The sequence below is a fragment of the Manis pentadactyla genome, chromosome 2 (assembly GCF_030020395.1).
Source record: "Manis pentadactyla isolate mManPen7 chromosome 2, mManPen7.hap1, whole genome shotgun sequence".
Classification (NCBI taxonomy): Eukaryota; Metazoa; Chordata; class Mammalia; order Pholidota; family Manidae; genus Manis; species Manis pentadactyla.
Window position 1 is genome coordinate 175,868,387 of NC_080020.1, and position 21,219 is coordinate 175,889,605.

Below are 21,219 nucleotides of genomic sequence, written 5' to 3' on the forward strand. Positions count from 1 at the left end.
CCAAATCCGGTGAGGTAAAAATTCTTCCAGACTAGAACCCTGTCCCCTAAATCCTAGAGGGATGATCATGAGCGCATGTGGTATGTCTGTGTCCTAGTGATGTTCTGCATGGTGAACTTAGTCCAATGAAAATGGTCAGGCAGGTATCATTGCCCACTTTGGCAGGAAAACTGTGATCACAGGTTAATAGTCCGCCTCACAGCATGTAAGTGTGCTTATGTGTACGGGGGGGGTGGCACACAGTCAATTACCTACCGACAGCATGGCAAGCAGACTGGAGACTACAGGCCAAGCTCGAGGTGGGGCTTTAAGCCCAGGCTATCGCCGTTCCTGAGCTCTCTGGGACACCTGCAGGCGGGTGTGCTGAGGATGTACACAGCAACTGTGCTTGATAACACAATCCAACTGGGGAGTGGGTAAAGTGCGTTTATTTTCTTTTATATGTGTTTTTCTATTTTAAAAAAAGGAAAAGGAGAAAAGCCTCCTCCCTTCCCGCATCCAATGTCCTCTGGGCTTGGAGTGGGCAGAGCCGGCCAGCCCCCTAGGAGAAGGTATAGGAGTAGAAGGCAATGGCACTGGCGTTGTAGTCCATGGGGAGGAGGTGCCCGATGTGCCTGGCCCCCAGGCTGGCACTGCCCAGGGCAGAGGAGTGCCGCAGTTTCAGCAGGGTGAAGCTGGAGAAGGAGCTCTGAGCCTGGATCTCTCTGCCCTGGGTCAGTGCCAAAAGGAAACCTGGAGGGAAAGAACACAGAAGACAGAGATGACTGGAGACCAGCAGCCTGTGGCAGAGACCAGGGAGAAAGTGGAAATGAACAAGGAGGGAGAGCAGAGGCCCCGGCCCGGAGGCACTCCCGTGGAGTCCTAGAAGCACCCAGATGCCAAGTCCCTAAGAGCGTAGCAGGGTACAGGAGCCCAGTAACAGTCCCGCGGGAATAGAGCCAACAGCCTCTGAGCACTCAGCCTACCTTGGGGACTCCGAGGGAGCAGTGGGGGTCCCTGAGCTACTTCAGAATGTCTAACAGAAACCACAGAGCTGCCAGGGTGAAGAAGGCACATTTCTTTCCTTCTGGATTGTGTTCATTAGGGATATCACCACATCTGATCAGAAGCTCCGATTTTAAGTTAGATTTGTCTTCAATTTTTTAAAAAATGGTACTTATTTAATAAATCCTTTGGAAAAGAACATCCTTTTAAGAGTTCAAGGAAACTGGATGGGACATTGTAAAAGGGCTCCCTGGCAGGGTAAAGGTTGAAGGCCCTGGCCTGAGGCATCCGTGGCCTGTCAAGGTTCCCAGCCCAAGTCCTCCCTCGGACAGGCAGCTTTCCAGGGCCACCTGCATCCCACCTGCTCCCTACCACCTGCTCACCTTCCCTCAGCAGCTCCCAGCTCTTCCACACTGAGCCCACACACAGGATGGGGAGGCCCATCTCCCCCTGGAACAAGACCTGGGTGGAGAGCAGAAATGGACATTAGGGGTGACAAAGCCTCTCCAGGGCTGCAGGGAGTATGGCCCTAAAATCAGCCCACCCAATCCCAAACACCTTCTAGCCAAGAACCAGAGGGTGGACTCAAGAAAAGGAAAAAGGGAGTAAAGGGAAATTTGTAAAGGCAAGGGAGGGAGGGGGAAGGGGAAAGCGTTAAGGAACATACAGAATAAAGAAAAGGGGAAGTGGACAAAAATATGACTGAAAGAAGGTACAGCACATGTGCCACACTAAACCGATTCACTGAATACAGCTCACGGAGCAGCCAGAGCCTCTCCTGGACCAAAAAACTTCCTTGTGTTACAGTTTCTACATAATTTTTCTCATACCCTAAGTTCATTTAACAACGTATCCAATTTCAAGAGTCTGATTACACAGTCGAATCCCTAACAGCAAAGGACCAAATGTGGCCTAGCCACTCCCAGCTTCATTCCCCACCTCAACTCACCGGGTCAATCTCAGGCAGCACGGCTACAACATGCCTGCCCAGCATCTCCCCAGCCTTCCTGAAGATGAACCGGGAGAGGGGATCTCCCTGCTGAGCACCTGGGAGAGAAGGGATGGAGTGGTGACTACCAGGGGGCTGCAGTCCTGTTTCTCTCTGCTGAAGGACAGCAACAGGCCAAGTATGGAGAGCTAGCAGAGGCCTAATCAGGAATGGATGCACACACCATGGCATGTGGGCGAGCAAGACTCCAAACTGCCTCCATCCTTTCTACCTTGACCCCTCCAGAACTTGCCCCCAAGGAAGGGTGCCCTGTACAGCAGTGGCTCCTTCCAGATGCTTAAGGACAGCACCCACTAGAGGAGCACAGTGGCCCCCAGTTGACACTCCCGGATTACTGTGTCTGTTTCTGAAGGTCTCTTAGCTCTGGGGACCCAGGACCCTACTTTAGCAGCTACCAGAGTCCCCTACCACCTCCAACAGTCTGCTGTTGGTCAGCCCCTTCCTAGCTCTGTTCTGAAAGGGCCTCAGTCCAGCAGCACCTAAGAGGGCCCTACAATGCCCTGAGGCAGCAGGAATCCAAATTAAGAAAGTATGGATCATAAAGCAGAGAACAATATGCAGAAAAGCCCTATGAATCAGCTTCTCAATGACCAACCAAAAACACCTAACCTCCCCATGATTCCCTAGTTTTTGAAGTATCATTGGTTTAAAAAGAATTATAGATTTGCCCAAAGGACAACTGCTTCATAAATTTCTGAGAAACAGACATACAGCCTGCACAGGGCATGATAGCTGTCAAAATTAACATAGATAATATAAAACAGTTGTCAACACAAGCCAGGTGTCCTGCCTCCACCCCAAGGCTCACCAGTTCCAAGGACCATCGTGGCAGAGAACTGAGGTCACTTGCTCAAAGGGACATTGGCTTCCAGCCCCCATATGAACCCTATTCCACCCCTCAATTAGGGAGGTCTTGGGGAAAAAGCCCAATAAAACCCTGCCCCTGCTCCAGTACCTTCTGCAACTTTCCGGCAAAACCCAGCAAACCTGCATTTATCAAAGTCCCTATACAGGTGGGTGAGGATTCCTAGACGATCTGGCACCTGAAGTACAGAGAAATGACACAAGAGCACCATCAGAAGCAGAGAAGAACTCCCAATCTGCCCATTCAAGTTGGCTGTCCTGATGTCTCCACTGTTTGAGAGCTGGAATAGCATTTGCTTTTTGAAGCTGTAGAAAATAAAAGGACTTGAGATTTCTCATTTGAAAGAAGTTCTTTGTTTTTCCCAGCATGGACCCCACGCTCCTTACAGATTAGTCTGGATGCAGCACAGAGCAGAGATCTGTGCTCCCCAAAGTGTCACTGTGGTGCTTTTGAAAATATTTCTTTGGTCAAAGGAATCTAAGGACTAATGCACACTGCAACTCTCCCTTTGAGAGTCACAATGCACATTAGCAAATTAAAGGCTCTCAGAAGTCCTTCCCAAACTTACTTGACCACAGAAGGTCCTTCTTCCACCCCCAAAAATGTACACACCTATAAGGCCTCTGAAGGTCGTGAGGAACCAGATCCCCTAGAATACATTACTAAATTAAAGGAGGGGAGCTAAAATTTGAATACTTACAGCAATGTATTAAGCATGTTATATACAACATTTCATTTAATCTTTGTAATGACTATAAGAACGACTGAAAGATAAGAGGGCGTGGCAGAAAATTAGTGGAGTTTAGAACCAATCTGCTGGGTCAGGAAAGCGTAACTGCATTTCCTACAAAGAAAGTGATTTCTCTCTCTAGTTCCTCCCTCTTCCTCATCTTGGTCCAGGACAGCTTCTCTTTAATTATCAATCCCTGAGCCGTGAGAATATAGGTCCTACTTCCTGGCATCTCTGGTCTCCTTCCTTGGCCTTGGCCCCAGCTCACTTAAGTGGCCCTCACTCAGAGGAATGCTGAGTGAGATCTATCAAATCAATTTATCTTCCTGCTCCTCTTCCACCTTTTGCCTCTGGTTCAGCTAGTCAGCCATTTCCTAACCCACTACAAATGAGCACAGCCCAGAAAAGAAGTCAATTCCCAGTGCCCTGGGTGAAGGCTGTACCTCCCCAAGAACTCTCCCAACCCACTTCTTCACTGACTCTCTTCCATGATCCCTGATTTCTCCACCCTCCAGCTCTGACCCACTGCTCACCCTGACTTCCCTTTGGCTCACCCAGTCCCTCTCCTGCATTTGGTCCTCTTCAGTGGAAGTGCATGCCTATGTCAGGTGTGCACGTTTCCCGGGGCAGGGGTAGTACCTGGAAATAGTTGAACATGGCCTGCTTGATGTAGCCAATGTCATGAGGAGCCGCCTCTAGGTTGTCGATAGAATCAAACACTATTTTCACTGCTTGGTGTGCAATCCAGTAGGCTGCGGAGAGCAGAGAGGACTAAGAGGGGCAATCTCCCCAAACTCACAGAGGAGGAAATGCAGACCTACACAATGTTCGTGATGGGCTTGGGTATTTCAGTAAATTAGGTGTCCTGATTCCCAGCCTGGGGGCCTCTAATCAATGTGTGTCTGACTGATCCACAGAAGGGAAGCTGGTGGGGAGACAGAAGAGGCAAGGTTGGGTCACACCAGCTCCTACCCAAAAATTAAGACAAGGACAGTCAGCTGTCACACAAACCACTGTAGTCACTGCCAGAAGCTTGACCCCAAGGGTTCCTATGAAAATGTACACGTGCTACCTACAAAGGGTGATGGCAGGAGGAATTCCTATGACCCTTTCCCACTAGCACACTGGTGAGGCATCTTCTGGCATCTATGGCCTTAACCTTCATAGTATCAATTCCTCCCTAAGCATTCCAAAAGTTAACACAGGTAGGCAATAGCTGTTATGCTGAGGCATGAATCTCAATCTTGGTTGAATACCTGCTGAAGAGGAAGGCCAGCCGTTAGTCCAACATATGCCATCTCTATGATCTCTTAGTCACTACCCTATGCTCAGAAAGAGCAGTTCCAGGAACTAGCCCCAGAGAGCCCCAGAGGGTCAGCATGCCAAAGGTCGGGGAGGTGGGGTGCTGCAGGAAGGGAAGAGCCTAGGACCATGAACCAGGCCTAGTTGGCATGAGCTCACCTGAGCCCTCGTCCCCCATCATGTGGCCCCATCCACCGCAGCCACTCTCAGAGCCATCAGGGTTGATGAGCCTGCAGTTGGAGCCTGTCCCAGAGATGAGCACGATCCCACCTGGGAAGAGGGCACGAGAAGCTCAGTGTGGCCAAGGCCCTGCACAGAGCACACAGCTTCCAACTGAGGAAACAGGACAGAAACCAGCCCCCCAGCAAAGGGATCACCACCTAGTCTTGTAGAGCAAATGCAGCCCAGCTAGTTTCCTGCCTGAGGCAGAGGGCCTGGGTCTCAGAGAACCTCTAATTCACAGAGCCCTTCTCTGGGGGACAGAAAGGATCATGAGTCTGTCTCCTTGCCCAGCCAGCCATCAAGTGACCACCTGCTTCCCGATTATGTAGCGCCAGGGATTGTGCAAGACCCAATTCACTGATACCCAAAACCCTAAATAACCTTTATGGATACAATTACCCCCATGTGATAGATGAGGAAGTTGGAACTCAAGAGAGTTCCTCAACTTCTCCAAGGTGGTACAGCTGGCAAAAACAGGAGTGGAGATTCAAATGCCAGTCTCATGACACCAGGGCTTTGTACACACCACGACAGAGCTCCTCCCACCTTCTCGGCACTCACTGCTTTCCCCAGCCAGCCTCATCACCACACTGCCCCAGGGGCTCCATCCTCGGGCCCAAATGGAGGCCTCTGTCTGACTCCACTCCTTCTTCCCATCAAGATACCCAAGAGTCCAGACCTTGCTTAGGCAGGGACTCCAACTAATGAAAAGAACACAGGGCAGGGTGGGGTGTGCCAGGGGCTGCCTTTGAGGTATTTCAAGCTAAGTTCTGCCACAAGGGGCTTTCCCAAGAAAACCAGTTCTCAACTTCACCCCACCCTCCACTTCCTCACCATCCTGCGTAGCTGTGGCGATGGACCCCGCAGCGTCAGTGGTGATTAAGTAGCTTTCACTCAGGTAGGGAAATCGGTCCCTCAGCTCCTCCATCAGGATCCTCACTGCATCCTCCTGTTCCCCACCACTCAGGGATAGGCCCTAGGCCACATGAGAGGTGAGCCAGCGAGTGAGCAGGGCCTGGCCAGCTCCTTTCTCAACCCCTTCCCTCCTGACATCTGCGCCTGCGCTCTACACCTGCGCACACCCTGATTCAGCCCCAGTCCTCCTTCCACCCTACACAAGGACTCATCAGAAGGCTGTGGATGCAAGAATCTGAACTGGGAATGGACACAGAAATGGAGTTCAACAATGCCAGGTTTGGAGCTTGGGAGGACAATAGTGTACTTAACAGAATAATCAGGCAGAGGAGCAAGCTGAGAGAGAAGCTTAGTTTGGAATACATAGGGTTTGTGCCTATAGAACATCACTGAGGTTATGTCTAGGGAGTATTGAGAGCAAGTTGGGAGGAAGGTCTGAACTAGGAATAATAGCTAACATTTCATGAGTGCTTATGGATCAAGCTCTATGATAACCACTTCGGGATGTATCGAGTCATTGTACTTTCCCAACACAATTCTGGGATAGCTACTGCTATATGCATTTTCCAAATGAAGAAACTGAGGCTTAGAGATGTGTTACCTACTTAGGGTCACACAGATGTTGAGTGACAATGCTAGAACTATAACCAATGTCTCAGTGGCTTTCCAAAACGCTGTGCTCTTCTAATCCATGTGGCTTATAAGTGACAACTGAAGCCACAAGAATAGATGAGATCATATGAGCTTCTAGACCAGAGAATAAGCCCTCAAGGTCTTTCACTCTGTAGTCACTGGACTCATCTAATTCAAACTTGCTGTCTCTTAATTCCCAGGCTCTACCACCAGACTCACCAAGCTTCGTAGAGGTACCAGGGGATCCACCCCTGCTTTCCGTTTGGCCCTGTTCACCATCTCGTTGATTCTCTCCACACACTTGTCTGTCCCGATCAGCTGGCCCCAATCAAGAAAAAGAGTTACAAAGGCTTGCATGACCTGTGTTGCACCTACAGGCTGCTACCTTAGCCCCAAGCCACCACCTCACCAGGAGTTACAGAAAACAAAACCACAACCAAGCCCACCAGTCCCCTCAGTGTAGCCTTTACCCAGTGGTTTGTGTTGAGTCCATCCGCTTCGGCCAGGATCTGCCCATCCTCTGAGAGCAAAAGGACCTTGGACCGTGTGCCTCCCCTATAGAACACAAGGGGGCTCTCAGTCTTACTCAGAAAAACCTGCAGACAGGGCAACGCTTGTCACACGCAGAGCCTAGGATGATAGAATTGGTTTCAGCAAACCCAATGCCATTCCCAAACCTACTTCCTGGTTTGGTGTTTGCTGTCCTTTTGGAATGAACAGTTCCTGCTCAGCTTCCCTTGGGGATGTCTTACTTATACTGCAAGACCCTACTTACATATCACCTAGTCTTTGAAACCTCTGAGATGTGGGTCACCCCCACATTTCCTTTAGTTAAGCTGTGCCAGTGCCACCATAACTCTGAAGGATTTCTCTGTATTAAGAGTGTGTTTAGTTGTTTTCCTGTCTGCCTCTCACGATTACAAGCTCCACTAGGTCAAGCTCTAGATCATTTATCTATCCACATGTCCAGCAGAGGGCCTAAAGGAGGCAAAACTCAGTAAATGGCATTAAAGAGAATGGCACATCTCCCTGCTTCTCTTGCAATAGCTAAAGGCTGCTTTTCAAGATCCAGCTCAAGATGCCAATGTCTCAAGACTTGTGAGAAACACTGACCAGATGGCAGGGAGAGTTTATACCTACTTACGCAAGTAAAGGTCAAATGCTTATTACTGGGAGAAATTAGTTTGGAGAGAAGTCTGTGGTGGTGTGATGTATGCTTCTTTATTGATCAGTACATTTAGGAATATCAGAAGAGGACACTGAAGACTTGCCCATCAAACTTAAAGATGACAAGAAATTTTAAGGGGTAGTTAATGCATGAAGTGGCATACTCAACATCCAAAAGATTCTCTTGACAAACTAGAAAAACAGATCTTTTCTTGTACATGAACATAACAGGGACAAGTGCAAACTCCTGTACTTAGGTCTCTCTTTTTTTTTTAAGGGCAATAGATACAGGATAGGGGAGATCAACCTTAACAGTTCATGTGAAAAAAACTTTGGGGTCCACGAGTTTACAGTGAAATGTGGTTGTCACAGAAGTAATCAAATCTCAGATTCCAAAGTTCCCTGGCTGAGACAACAGTCACCCTGTATTATGCCGATTCCGCACACCCAGATTCCCAGAATACCATTGGCAGTGAGTTGCAGATCCTTCTCGTTCCTCCCTTTTTGAACTTTACATATGTAATAAACGAAGCACAGACAAGGCAAAACTCTTGCCCATAGTCATACCGAGGGGAAGAACTAGTACAAAAAGTCCAGTAGACAAGCTTCTGAGCAGGAAAATGTCAAGAACAACAGAGGGTTCGATCTAGTGCGAGGAGCCTGGATTGCCGACAATGGAGGAGTTTCAGGCATCGGGACGGGCTAGCACTCTGGCTCGCGGCGTTCCAGCATCCAGACATTCTCCGGCCAAGATCTGCAAAGATCTTGTCCTAGCTTCCACCACACTACCACTCCCCACCCTCAGTCCAGCAACTTCACACCTGACACTTCTTCTGTTAAATTCTCTCCGGGCTCTGGAATGGGGAAAAGGACTATCTCCAGCAGAAGACTGTGGAGTGGGTGGTTTGGGGGTGAAAGGGGCGTGGTTCCGCCCTGAAACACAAAGGACCCCCCCGGGGCGTGGTCGTGGCACACGCAGTCCCTGCAAAGCACATGCCAGTGCGCGCAAGGGCATCGCCGAGAGTGCAAAGACCCCCTCTTCGCAAGGCGCCGCAGTCCACAAGCCCTAAAGCGGCCAGACCCTGGTGTGAGAGGCCACCAGCCTGCTGGCTGGGCCACGGCCTTCCTGCCGCCCCTCCCTCCGGCCAGGGGTGGGGGGATGGGGTGGCCCAGGCCGCTTCCAAGCCGTCCCTCCCGGACTCCCTCCGGCGGGCTGCACTCACCCCTCCACACCCCCGTAGAGCGCGGCCATGCTGCTGCTACCGCCGCCGCAGATGCTGTCGTTTGCTTCCCTCCCGCCGGCCCTTCACGCCCTCCCACCCGCTCGGCACCGCCCCGCGTCACGTGAATGCTCGCGCGGTCCAGCCGACTCCGAGTGCGCGTGCGCGAGCCGTGACGCCAGGAGCCGCTCCACAACCCAGGCAGACTCTGCCCCGGCGACTTCTCGGAGTAGGGCGAGTGCTGTCCTCAGCGGTTGCTCCGGACCCGTGCAAACCTCCTCCCCACCTCCTGGACCTTGTTTCCGGAGATGGATACCGGAACCCCAGCAGTGGAGCCAGAAAGGGGCGTCCCGCTCCGACCCGCGGGATACGTCATTGCTCTGCCCACCCCTCAGCTCCCGGAAGTCGGTAGCAGCCCCGCCTTGCGCGTGCGCGTTGCTTATAAGTCACGTAGACTGTGTGGGAGACGCACGTACAGGCACAAACAGCAGGACCCTTCCGCGGGTGTGGGGTCTGGGAGCTAGGTGCGCAAGCTGTGGGGAACCCTGGGCCTCAAACCATTTTTATAATGTTCAACCCAACACCTGCTGGCGGTGGCAAAAGTCATAGGTGAACACAAACACCCACGCAGACGTTACGCTGCACTCCTGTGAATACGCTTGACCAGGAGTAATTAGAAGCGTGCTGGCAAGGGAGAAAAGCACTCGAGGCTGCCGCTCTTGAGAAGGGAGTGTTCGACTTACACTTCCCGCCCAATTCAGTTCTTGGTGGAGGGTGTATGCGGGGACATCGACTACCGGGCAAACTAGCCGGTACAGTTTTTGTTGCCCTCCTGCCACCACTCCATTCCCTTTCTTTTCATGGGGTCGGTAAAGGAAAGGGGAGAGCAAAGGGGGAAAACACTAGCCAGGTATGGGAGTCAAACCGGGGCTCCTCCGGGCGGTTCTGGGCCCTTGAGGGGTAGCTTCGCAGGCCAGGAGGCGGTCAGCTGCCCCTGGCATCTCTTCAGGAGCATCTCACTAGGGAGGGGTCAGAGCAATTCTCAAGCTGGCCTGTCTCCCATTCCCCCGACGTTCCTGCCGTGTCAAAGAGAAAACCATGCACCAGGGCTGCTTCCCTGACAGCCAGCTGAGTGTCTGGTTATGCTTTGGTGTGAACCTTTGGCATATATGTGCTTATTAAACTAGAAGAGCCTTTGCTTTATTTCTTAACCTATTTGGGATGCAGAAACACTACATGCAACCCTCAGGAGCAATTATAAATCATAGAGAATATCACACGGAGGGGCAGGATTTTTTAAATGCTCGCCTACATCAATTATATCCGTAGCACATCAGAGCTGGAAGTTGCCTACCCAAAACATATTTTTAGAGTAACGGAACTACTAGATTCTGACAGAACTAAACCAGGTGGGATTTTTGGAAGAGAGGAGATTTAGGCGAATTTTGAAAGGGCTGTGCCTTTTCTTCATGCGTGAGCCTTAGGGCCTATATATATATGTGATAACATTAAGGTTTCCCTTTGTATTGCTTGTTTAGAAAAAGGAAACAAAAGAAAAAGTGCCCAGGTTTGAAGACCAGGATTGAGTTCACTGTTTACTAGGGGATGACCTTGGCTGAATAACACATAATTGCTGCTGCCACTTCTCATCTACAAAACGGAGATGATAAAGATCTACCTACCCAGGCTAACACGGGATTTACAGGCCAAAAGAGTTTTGGAAACTGCAAAATACTATGCTGATCTTAAGAAACTTTTACTTACATTCCTAATTAGCATGTGCTGTCCAATACGGTTTCCACAAGTGACTACTGAAATGTGGCTAGTCCAAAATGCGATGTAAGTGTAAAATACAGGATTGCAAAATAAGGTTAACAAATGGAGTCCAGCCTTGAAAATTCCCTGAGTGGACAAAACTAGTCTAGTCATAAAAACAAAACTTAATTTAGTTTATTTCATAAGACAACTTGACCTGGACCATTTCTGGCTTATGCCTGTGGAAATCCTAAGCAAAACATGAGCTGTTTCCCAAGGTTGGTGTGAAGTAACCACTAACCAATTCCTTATCTTTTTAAGAAAATTCTACAACCAATCAGTGTAAAGAATAAACAGTCACTGCCTTCTCACTGTATAAGCTGCTCTATAACAATATACCCCTGAGCCCCATTTCTTGTTTTGAGTGCACCCAGTTTGCAAACTATCTTTTTGGTGTGTGCACAATAAATTTTTACTAAATAATACTTAGGTGATTCATTGGCTTTACTTCTGTTATTTCTGAACTTTTGACAGTGTTGCATATTCTGGTTCTATAAAGCTCTTTTATGCACCTTTATCTCATTTGATCATTCTGACAGCCTCATGAAATATCAGAGATTTCTAACCACATATTGCAAGTGAGGAAACTGAAGCTCTGAAACCAAAGTAATTAGACTCACACAAATAAGAGATGTTGCTTATGAAGGGTGTGGGTGATTACTGCAATGGGAAGGAAATAAAGATGTTGCCATGCACACAGACGTTAACCTCTATTTGTAAAACTTTAATGCATTTTTGTACTGGGTTTGCAACATACCAGTAGCTGTTCCTGTGATAGTCATGAGGTTGGTCAAGTCCTTTTCTGCAATCTTCTGTCTTCTGTCATCTCTACTTTGTCCCATGACTCCAGGGATGCTCTATTTCCTTTGCAGGAAAAAATATAGAGCAGCTAAGAGGAATGAGGAGAGGGGGTCCAGAATTATTTGTGTTTTGGGGGCAGAAAACTTTGGGGCCCAAGGTCCTCAACAGATAATGTTGACTTGGTTCATGAAAGCACAACCACATCAACTTTTACTCACCTCTGTATTTTCAGGGGTAACCTCAGTGTCGGGCATGTGATAAGAGGTCCATAGTTTTGAGGGTGCTTATAAACTGTAAAGTGCTGTACCGCAAGCATGAGAGGTAGTAAATGGCTCCACTGAGAACTAAAGAAGTAAGCAGATTCTATGGCAGAGACAATTTGCAGAACAGATCAGGGAGAGAGACATTTGGAGAAAACAAGTGAAACTGAACTGGGGAAGCAGGAGTTGGACAAGTGGTCAAGTGGCTCAAAAGGATCTAGCCCTAATCTGTGCTGCGTTGGGAAGTTGCCAGTACAGGTGTGACCTCAGCACTGTGCTTTAGGATCATTAATCTGTCAGGGTCCTTATAGGCGTACAAATGGGAGGGAAGAGCCTGGAACAGGGAGACACTGAGAAGGTTGGGGCAATGTCCCAGGTGAGAGATGAACAGGGAAGTGATAAGGGACAGGGCAGAGCAGAATTCTCAGGGCGGGATCAAGGTGGGGGTTCATTCTGACCTCTCCCTCTGTTATCTGGGATGATGGCAGAAACAGAGGCTGGAGTTGGCTTTCCCACAGTGAAAGAGAGGAGTGAAGAGCTGCTTTACTGCAGGTGGGATGCTGAGGCTGATAGCTGTAAGGCAAGTGAAGGACTCTTTCAGAACTGCAGGACCATGAGAAATACCAGGAGGGGCAGGAGGGGCATGGGTACCACAGAATGCAGAAACAGGTATAGACCACTGACGGTAAGCAGCCTGCCCTTCAAGTCTCCTCTGCCTTGATCTGAAGTGATTTTGAAAGTCATGGTGCCTTAGGCCAGTGCAGCAACCCAAAAAAATCAGGTTGGTTTATTCCCTCTTCCTAAGTGTGTGTGTTTATGTGTGCATTTATATTTAAGTTTTGTCTTGTGTTGATCTATATGTAGATGTGTATGTATTTAAATATTTGAACTTGTCTTTGTGTATGTTTCTAAGTGACTAATGTGTCTACAGGGTCATGTATTTGACATAATATCTTTATGCACTGTTCAGTACACTTGCATGTACAGAATTAGGATTTCAGTTCTTAAAGGAACCTAAACAATCCTGCAGACCTGGGCATCTTTGAGCAGATGCATAGATGCATAAATATAACTTAAGTGTTGGGCTGGAGCTGGCTCCCATTAACTCACAAAGAACTAATTGTGTACATCTTTCTAACTTCTATTCAGTGATACCACATTGGTAGCTCCTGTGCTGGGAGAATTTACAACATAGAAATTAGCAACTACTGTAAGCCAGGTTGTTACTGTTTTCCAGAAAGCTGGCTATTAAACATTTACCAGCATACACCACACATATGTGTTTTATGTATGTAAGAACATCCATGGTCTGTGTATATAAGTGTAAAGTACATATAGGAAAGCATGTATCTATGTAATGGGTCCAATTTTTTATAGACTGTGAACTCGGGTGCAGAAATGCAGCTATTTTCCTACAGCTAAACTTATTTCTGTCTCAATCCTCCACTTGTAATCTAATCACTTGTAGGTAAACTCAGTCCCTCCAGGTTTCAGCTTAAATGGAAACTTGTCCTCCTCTGGGCTCCACAGGTTTGCATCCAGGGGCCAGAGGCAAGCAGCACTGCAGCTACCATAGGGGTTGGGGGTGGCCCCCTATCTACCTGTTAGGGCCTGTGGCCATTGGCGTCCAGTCTCCTAATATCTTCTGAGATTCTCCAGACCTGATGAAGCCTTTAGCTGTTCAGTCCACATTGCTGTTTTTGGAAACTGTCCCCTTCTCAGGTGTCGGAAGGGTTTATGTTTCCTTCCTCTGGGACTCCTGGACTCTCCCTTCCAGGCTGCTGCCTCCAGGAATCAGAAAAAAGAGAAGGAACATAATGTCACCTAACTACACAACACCCTATAAGATAAACTGTATGCCTATCTTACAGAGACCGAAATCCCAGAGATCAGGGGCCTCACAGAGGGTCAAGCTGGGGTTTGACCCTAGTTCTCTCTGATTCTAAAGCTTTTTCCACTCGGCTCTACTGTCCCAATTCTCCATGGATTAGGGGCACTTGGTACCTGCTTTTGACCATGATGGGTTAAGCTACTGTGCTCAACTAATCATCGAATTCCCAATTCCATCATCTGACCCTGCGCCAACTGTTCCCTGCCCTGACATTGTGGCACCACTGAAAACCCGGAAATAAGTGTGTGTGGAGGGAGGGCTGTGAGGCTGACCTCCTCTAGGGAGCATGTGACATGTAAAACCAGCAGGATAAATTTCACCAGTTTCTGTCTGCTAGCCTGCCCCATTCCTTTATCATGACTTGTTCTTTGCTGCCCTGGACACACAACTTTCCAAGTTACCAACATTCTATGTCCCAGGAGGGAGGGGCAAAGGACTGGCGGGGGTGGGTTATGCAGACCAGCATGAGGTCAGAAGCTCCTTTGGAAGAGGTCCAGGGAAGTCCTGCTGCTAGGGAGGTGTGGACAGAGGGGTAGAGGGGAGCCTCATCTCCCCAGGCTCCTGCCGTGCCCATTAGCAAATGTGGGAACCCCAGAGACCTTCTTTCTATAAAATTACATTTCTTTTTCTAAAAATAAATAATTGTAGTTTTTATTGAGACAACCATAGGTTTGCATGCAGTTGTAAGAAATCCTACAGAGAGATCCCAGTTTCCCCCAATGGTAACATCTTGCACAACTATAGCACAAATATCACAGCTTGGGTATTGACAGATGCAGTCCATCAATCTCTCAGATTTCCCCAGTTCCACCTGTATCAGCTTCCACAAGTGAGTGTGTGTATATACACATGTTAATTCTCTACAGTTTTATCACGTGTAGGTTTGTGTGGCTGCCACCACAGTCATAATACAGAATGGTTCCATCTCCACAAAGATCCCTCAAGTTGTGCTTTTATTCCCATACTCCCTCCCTCCTCCCATCCCCAGTCTGAGCCCTGGCAGACACTATGCTTTCCTTTTCCAAAATTTTGACATTTCAAGTGTGCAACCTGTTTTCACACAGTATTATTCCCTGGAGGCTCATCTCCCAGACATGTTGCATGTCTCAATAGTATTCCATGACATGAATGTAGTGTATTTCTTTTTATTGAAGTACTTCACACAGGCAAATATCTATATAATGTACATAAAGATTATGAAGTCGTGGTAAACCTTTGAGCCTCACAGAGGAACCTGGGAAATGAGAAACTCGCATGTTTTGGCACCAATCCTCAGCCCTTGTGGATGAGTGTCTCCCCCAGGCCTGGAGGGACTGTCTGATGAGAAAGGGGCTGATGAGAGCCCAGCCTCCTGGGCCTGGGTAGGGTGGGGACCTCCAGATGGAAACAGGAGGTAAACCAGACCTGAGGCCAGACTAGTGCCTCCTTTATGCTAACACCTCTGGTGGGGAGAGACTGGAGCAGACAGCTGCTAGCAGTGGCCAGGCAGGGATCCCTGCTCAGAGCAAGTCACCAACAGTTCCAGCACCAGCTGCTAACCAGGGACAGGATGGATGCAAGGACAGTCCCATGATCAGACAGGCCTTAGCCTGCCGGCTTCCCCAGACAAGGTGGGAATTCAGGACAGCTACCTCTGCAGCTTTGTCTCCTGGAGCTAAGCCTGGTTAGGACCCCCTCGACAGGCACTAAGTGTCTGCCTGTGAGCATCTGGTAAACAGCTTAAGCTTGGACTGGATCAGGGCCTCCAGGAGAACCCCTGCTGAGGGAAGAGACAGTCCCCGGAGCCTGGGGGAAGGAGAGAAGTGAGGAAAGCAGAGACTGGGAAACTTGCTGCAGGGTTTCTGAGAACCAGCAGAAACTGGCTCTGCCACTCCCTACCAGGAGCCCAAAGACCCCCTTCCAGCCTGAGCTCCCTCCTCCCAGATCCTGAGGGTTTGCAACCCTCTCCTCAACCTGTCCATTCCATTGGCCACAGTCCCAACTTTGTGAGAGAAGAACCCTGCTTCCATCTCACCTGGCTTTCTCAGGACCCTCCTCAGGATGGGCCACTCACTAAAATACCAGTGTGAAAGGTCAGAGAGAGGGGCTGGGATTGGCAACCACAAACCAGCTTCTGAGCATCTCTGCGTGCCTAGCCGGGTCTTGGCCAGGTCGGGGGTGGGCAGACATGGGTCTCACAAAGCGGCAGGGGAGCCAAGGTGTCAACTCCAAGAAAGTTCAGTAAGAAGCCCAGAAGTCAGGAGGAGGCATATATGAGTCTGGTGAGGACTGTGGTCTCCAGATGCAAACAGGAGGCCAGAGAAGAAAGGGGTTAGAATGGTTTGGGGCACTCAGGAAGGCTTCCTGGAGGAGGGATGTTAACTGGGTCTTGAAAGGTTGGTTGGACTGGATCTGATAGGACTCTGCTGACTAGATCAACAGAGAGAAGGGGCAGGAAGAGCACTGTGAGTGAAGCAAGGGTTGGAGGAGGAAGGTCTGTGCAGGGCAGGGGGCAGGATGAGCAGGATTCCTTAGGGTTTCAGAGCCATGGCTCAGAGAGTCTAGCATAGGATGGGGGGTAGGGCCAGGCAGCTTTCCTTCCCTTCTTCACCTGCCCAGGAGATGTGCCAGTGTGATCTACAGTGGGGAGATTGAACAGGAGGAAGAGGAAAGGCTGCCCAGTAGCTGAATTAGTTAAAACTGTCCCCTTGCAGGGTGCCCTGAGGTCTCAGGGGGCACCCTGAGGTCTCATGGGGCTCCCTGAGCTACTGGGAGCCAATCCCTGCTGTTTCAATACCTGCTAAGAAACAGCAAGATCAATGGTCTGTTTTGCTTGGACTGAAGGCATTCTTGAGACATGGGACTTTCAGTTTTAAAAAATGGGATGAGTTATTCACCCTCTTAAAAAAATGACTTCTGGAGAGGAATCCTAGAGCAAGTCTGAGAGACTCACCCCAGAAATCCAGGACGGATTATACGACTCAAGCGTTTTCAGAAGGGGACATGTTCACTTTTCAGTTCTGTAGAATTGTCTTCCAGTAATTTAGTAAAGCAAAACATATGTGTGATGGTAAGTAGCAGAAAGAGGTATTACTCCACAGATCAATTCAGCAGTATTTCCCAAATGGTGTTTCCTCAGCAGATGTTAATCTGGGAACAAAGGGTTCCTAGATCCTTGGGAACACTGAATCCTCTACCATCTACCCCACTACCCTCACCTTGGGGACTCCCACTGCCTATCAGTACATTAAGACTCAGAACAGCCCCCAAGGGAGAGAGAAACCTGTTTCATCTTGTTTAATGGCTCAGTAACCAAGGTTATTTGCACAGAAGTAGTCTTGTCTCTACCAGCCTGCCTGACTCCCTCACCCTACCCACCCACCCCAACTCACGCACACAACAAATTTTCTCATAATTCCTTGGAAAACTATCATTTCTCTCTGTCTTTTTTCTTTAGTAATCTATTGCCCTTTAAATGCTGGACTTTTCAGCTCTCCAACAGGCCTCAGCCTAAGGCCTCAGGCCTGGGGTTTGTTTCCTTCTGGGTGGGAACCACCAGCAGCCTCGGATCATTCTCTGGGTCCAGACCATCTCGGCTGGAGGCCCCAGGCCAGGGGAAGACAGACAAAGCTGGGCCCTAGCAGAGTGGGAAGGTAGAACCGGCACTTCTCCACTCCTCCCCGCCTTCCCTCACTCCCTGAGGCCTCCCAGAATCCTCCAGAGTCTGGGTCAGTAAGACCTTGGCCTGCCCCACCCTTTTGTGGCCCCTAAGGGAGGCACGTTGGCTCTCAGCACTCCAGACCCAGAACAGGGCCAGCCCCCGCCCAGGAGGTGTTCCCCAGAGCCTTTTGTGGGCCCTTGCCAGTGTCCTGCCTCTCTCTGAGGGGTGACAGACATCAAAGGAGGCCCCTGGACTTGTTAACCAGATGGGTTTTTTGCAGTCATGAACTCCCAGCTAGGGCTTTGGGGAAGAAAGGCAGGAGAGACAGCATGCTACAGCCCAAATCTTCCCTGAGCTTTGCAGTCCCCTGAATGGAGCAGATGGGGCAAGGATGCAGCCACAGGTTGTGACACCAAGCTAGAGCAGCAGCAGGGCAGCCTTCCTGGAGGAGGCAGGATTTGAGGATTTCTTGGAGAGTGAGAAGTAGTCTAGTCCCAAACTGGGAGGAGGCTGAGGCCCTGGCAAAACTGTGAAGAGGTACAAGTTAGGCTCTGGAAGCATAAAAAGTGGGGCAAGGTGGGTAGCCCCACATAGGAAGCTGGGTCATGAGCTTTCTCATGGCCTGGCACGGCCCCACTCTGCACACTCAAGCCCCACTGGGAGGAAAGTGAGATACACCAGCACCCACCAAGAATCCCAGCTTTGTCTTGAGGAAAAGCCACTTCACCTACCCCAGAACCCTAATATCTCAGAGATGGGGTGTGATGGTGATAAGCTGGGGTTGCCGTTTCTACTTTATATAATCCATTGAAAATCCCTGGAAATGGGGTGTTGAGGGCATAACAATATCAAGCTTAGAGCACTGGATATAAGCAAGGATTGATGGTAATATTCCAGTTCGTGGTTTTCCCTCTTCCCACCTTCACTAGCCCTCTCCCCTCATTAGGGGATGTGCACTTTAAGAGAAACCCTGAGGAAGAGCAAGAATCGACCTAGTGGACTGTCCTAATGGTGGCCTCAGACACTGTCACAGATTATGCAAAGATATCTTGGCTTGGGGCCTTTGTTATACCCTTGCTATTACACTGTATCCCTTGGGTAAATGCCCACCCCAAGGCCAATCCTGTTTGCTGAGCTATCTCTGATCTCTCCTGAGTGTGTGGGGTGGGGGCTGCCATCAGAGGGGCTCGCTGGCCTAGCCAGTCCCACGTGGCCAGCCATGTGCGGTTCAGTGGCTGGCTGAGGCCTAAGCAGAGGGGACAGCTGTGCCTTTTCTGAGACAAGTGGGAAGAAGGTATCAGCCATGGCTGACCGAGCAGTGACCCAGGGCCCAACACAGAGCCAATTAGCAGCCACTACAATGATGGTGGGCTTGCAGCTTCCACAGGAAGTTCCACGTGCAACCAGCATGTCAGGCCAAGTTAGCACTGGGAGCGCTGAGTGGAGCCCTGCTGGAGGCTGCCTAGATGGGGGAACATGGGTGATAATGCTTCCCCTGGTCTCTAGGGAGTTAGGCCAAGTGAGACACATGAGCATGCATGCCTCTCCCTGCCAGCTCGTATGCACATGTACACATGTGCAGTATGTGTGCTCGTGCACATGCTCATCATTTAGGGCAGGTGTGTCAGCATGCACTTGCATATCTGCTCACGTTCATTCAGCGTGTTTTGTGCATATTTTGTGTGTCTATTTCATGCCAACTTTGTGTGTGGTGGGAATTCTGGGACTAAACAGGCCGAAGTCCCTGCCCTCATGGGGCTTGCATTCTAGTGGGAGAGACAGAAAAGAAAGAAACATTTACCATAAAGACATGTAGGAGAAAGTGCCATGAGGAAAGAAAAGCAAAACAGGAAACGGGATGGTGGGTGTAACTTAGAGTGTGGTCAGGGAGGGCCCTCTGAGGAGGCCACGCTGACCTAAGGGTGAGGCGGCCTGCTGAATATCAGGAGGAGGGCTGCAGACAGAGGGCAAGGAATGCGGCCAGAGCAAGAGAGGCTGGGATTCTGCCGTCCTACCGGTGTGTGTGCTGTGGATAGGGGAAAGAAGATACTACAGCTGGGTGATATCTGAGGTCCAGATGGGAGAGGAAGAGGGGGCAGCCCAGCCCTCAGTAAGTACCTACTTGCCCAGCTCAGCTCTGAGGGGCAGCTCTGACTCCTCCTCACCTCCAGTCCCACGGTCCAGCGTGCGAACGCCTCCCTGTTTGTGCAGAGCGGAGGCTGTCCCCAGTGGGCACCCTCACCGCTGCAGAGTCAACTGTGTCTGCATGGTGACCAGCAACAAGACAGGCCACTGCAGAGGGAGAGAGAACAGGACTCTCACAGCCAGGCTCGACCAGGGAGCCAGAGCCCAGAACTGGCCTTGAAGCTGCGTCCTACGCATGGCTGACCTGACCCATGGGACGTGCTGGCAGATGGTGTGACAGGACTGCTGAGAGGCAGTGAGGGACACTGGAGATCCTGACCAGACTCCCTCAGCCCAGACTTGCTCTTGGGAGGCCTGGTGGTGCAGCAACCAGGACTGGGCCTGGGGCAAGATGGAGGCCCCGCCTACCCTTGCTGCCTAACCCACCTCCTCTCCACAGAAGGGGCAGGCTCCAGGCACCAGCAAAGGTGCCAAAAGGGCTTTAGATTTTGCCTTCTGTTTGCCAAACCCCACAGCCTGGGGATAGAGCCTCATAGGCGTAGGAAGGGAAGCTGGCTTTCTGCCTCACTAGGCCTCCAGGAGAGGTCAGGCAGGTGAAAGACAAGGGAGGCAGATGGCTGGGAAAAACTGTTGTCACCACACCAAACCAGCCACAGGCTTCCATCAACTGGGGAGGATTGATTCAGGTGCCTCAGGATGACGTCAGGTGTGAAAGCTGTGTCTGTGCGTCTCACTGGGAGCCTGTGGCTATGGCCGTCTTGTACTCGTGTGTATTTGGTGTCTAGGTCAGTCTGGTGCCTTCCTGATTGTTTACATGTCTGTGAGTGAGTCCCTTCTGCCTCTGCACCTGCATATCTGCCTGTGGACCCCTCCATAGCTGGACCCCACACACCAGCTGTACGGGGGCCTCTCTGTGTACATGCGTTTCTGGACGTGAGTGTGTAAGGTGTCTTGAGGTTTGTCACCTGTCATCCTCTGAAGTCTGCACCACCCTTGTCACTAGCCAGACCCGGAGGCTCTCTGGGGAGAGGCTGCTGGCTCCACTCTCAGCAGGGCTGCAGATGGGGTGGTGGGGAGGCTCAAGCAGCCCCCAGGAAATGCAGCTCAGCTGCCTTTGGCCAGCAGATTGCACTTCACTCTTGCTTTGCTGTCTCTACCCACCCACAGTTCAGCTTGCCATGCCAGCTGCCATCAAACCAGCCACACACTGATGCCAGTGAGAGGCCCCCATGGAGGGTGGTGGTGAGGAAAGGCAGGCAGGTTGGCTGGGACAGTCACTGTGGCTGGGTGTTGAGCTCAGAGGCTTCAGATTGGGGAGGAAATTAGAGGTCATCTAGTTCTTCTTCTCAACTTGTCCATTCCATTGGCCACAGTCCTATCTTCAAGAGAGAGAGAATCTGCTTCCATCTCACCTGGCTTTCTCAGGACCCTCCTCAGGATGGGCCACTCACTAAAATACCAGTGTGAAAGGTCAGAGAGAGGGGCTGGGATTGGCAACCACAAACCAGCTTCTGAGCATCTCTGCGTGCCTAGCCGGGTCTTGGCCAGGTCGGGGGTGGGCAGACATGGGTCTCACAAAGCGGCAGGGGAGCCAAGGTGTCAACTCCAAGAAAGTTCAGT

The 21,219-nt window shown here is 50.3% G+C and overlaps 1 protein-coding gene across 7 annotated transcripts; it reads right to left on the reverse strand.

The window, feature by feature from the left end:
- Positions 1–410: 410 nt before the first annotated feature.
- Positions 411–9,451, reverse strand: NAGK (N-acetylglucosamine kinase). Of its 7 annotated transcripts, none has more exons than XM_036908325.2 (11): positions 9,051–9,065; positions 8,649–8,760; positions 7,131–7,215; positions 6,880–6,978; positions 5,947–6,088; positions 5,050–5,160; positions 4,228–4,340; positions 2,949–3,036; positions 1,934–2,031; positions 1,368–1,446; positions 411–732 (listed from the first exon to the last, which is right to left on the reverse strand). In XM_036908325.2, exons 4-11 carry the CDS (start codon positions 6,937–6,939, stop codon positions 542–544), a joined length of 882 nt encoding a protein of 293 aa, XP_036764220.1. In that variant the 5' UTR covers positions 6,940–6,978; positions 7,131–7,215; positions 8,649–8,760; positions 9,051–9,065; the 3' UTR covers positions 411–541. The 7 variants fall into 7 exon arrangements, with proteins under 7 accessions (XP_036764220.1, XP_036764218.1, XP_036764215.1 ...); XM_036908323.2 differs by lacking the exon at positions 9,051–9,065 and adding an exon at positions 8,292–8,487 and having other exon boundaries at positions 8,649–8,749; XM_036908320.2 differs by lacking the exon at positions 8,649–8,760 and having other exon boundaries at positions 9,051–9,189.
- Positions 9,452–21,219: the final 11,768 nt, after the last annotated feature.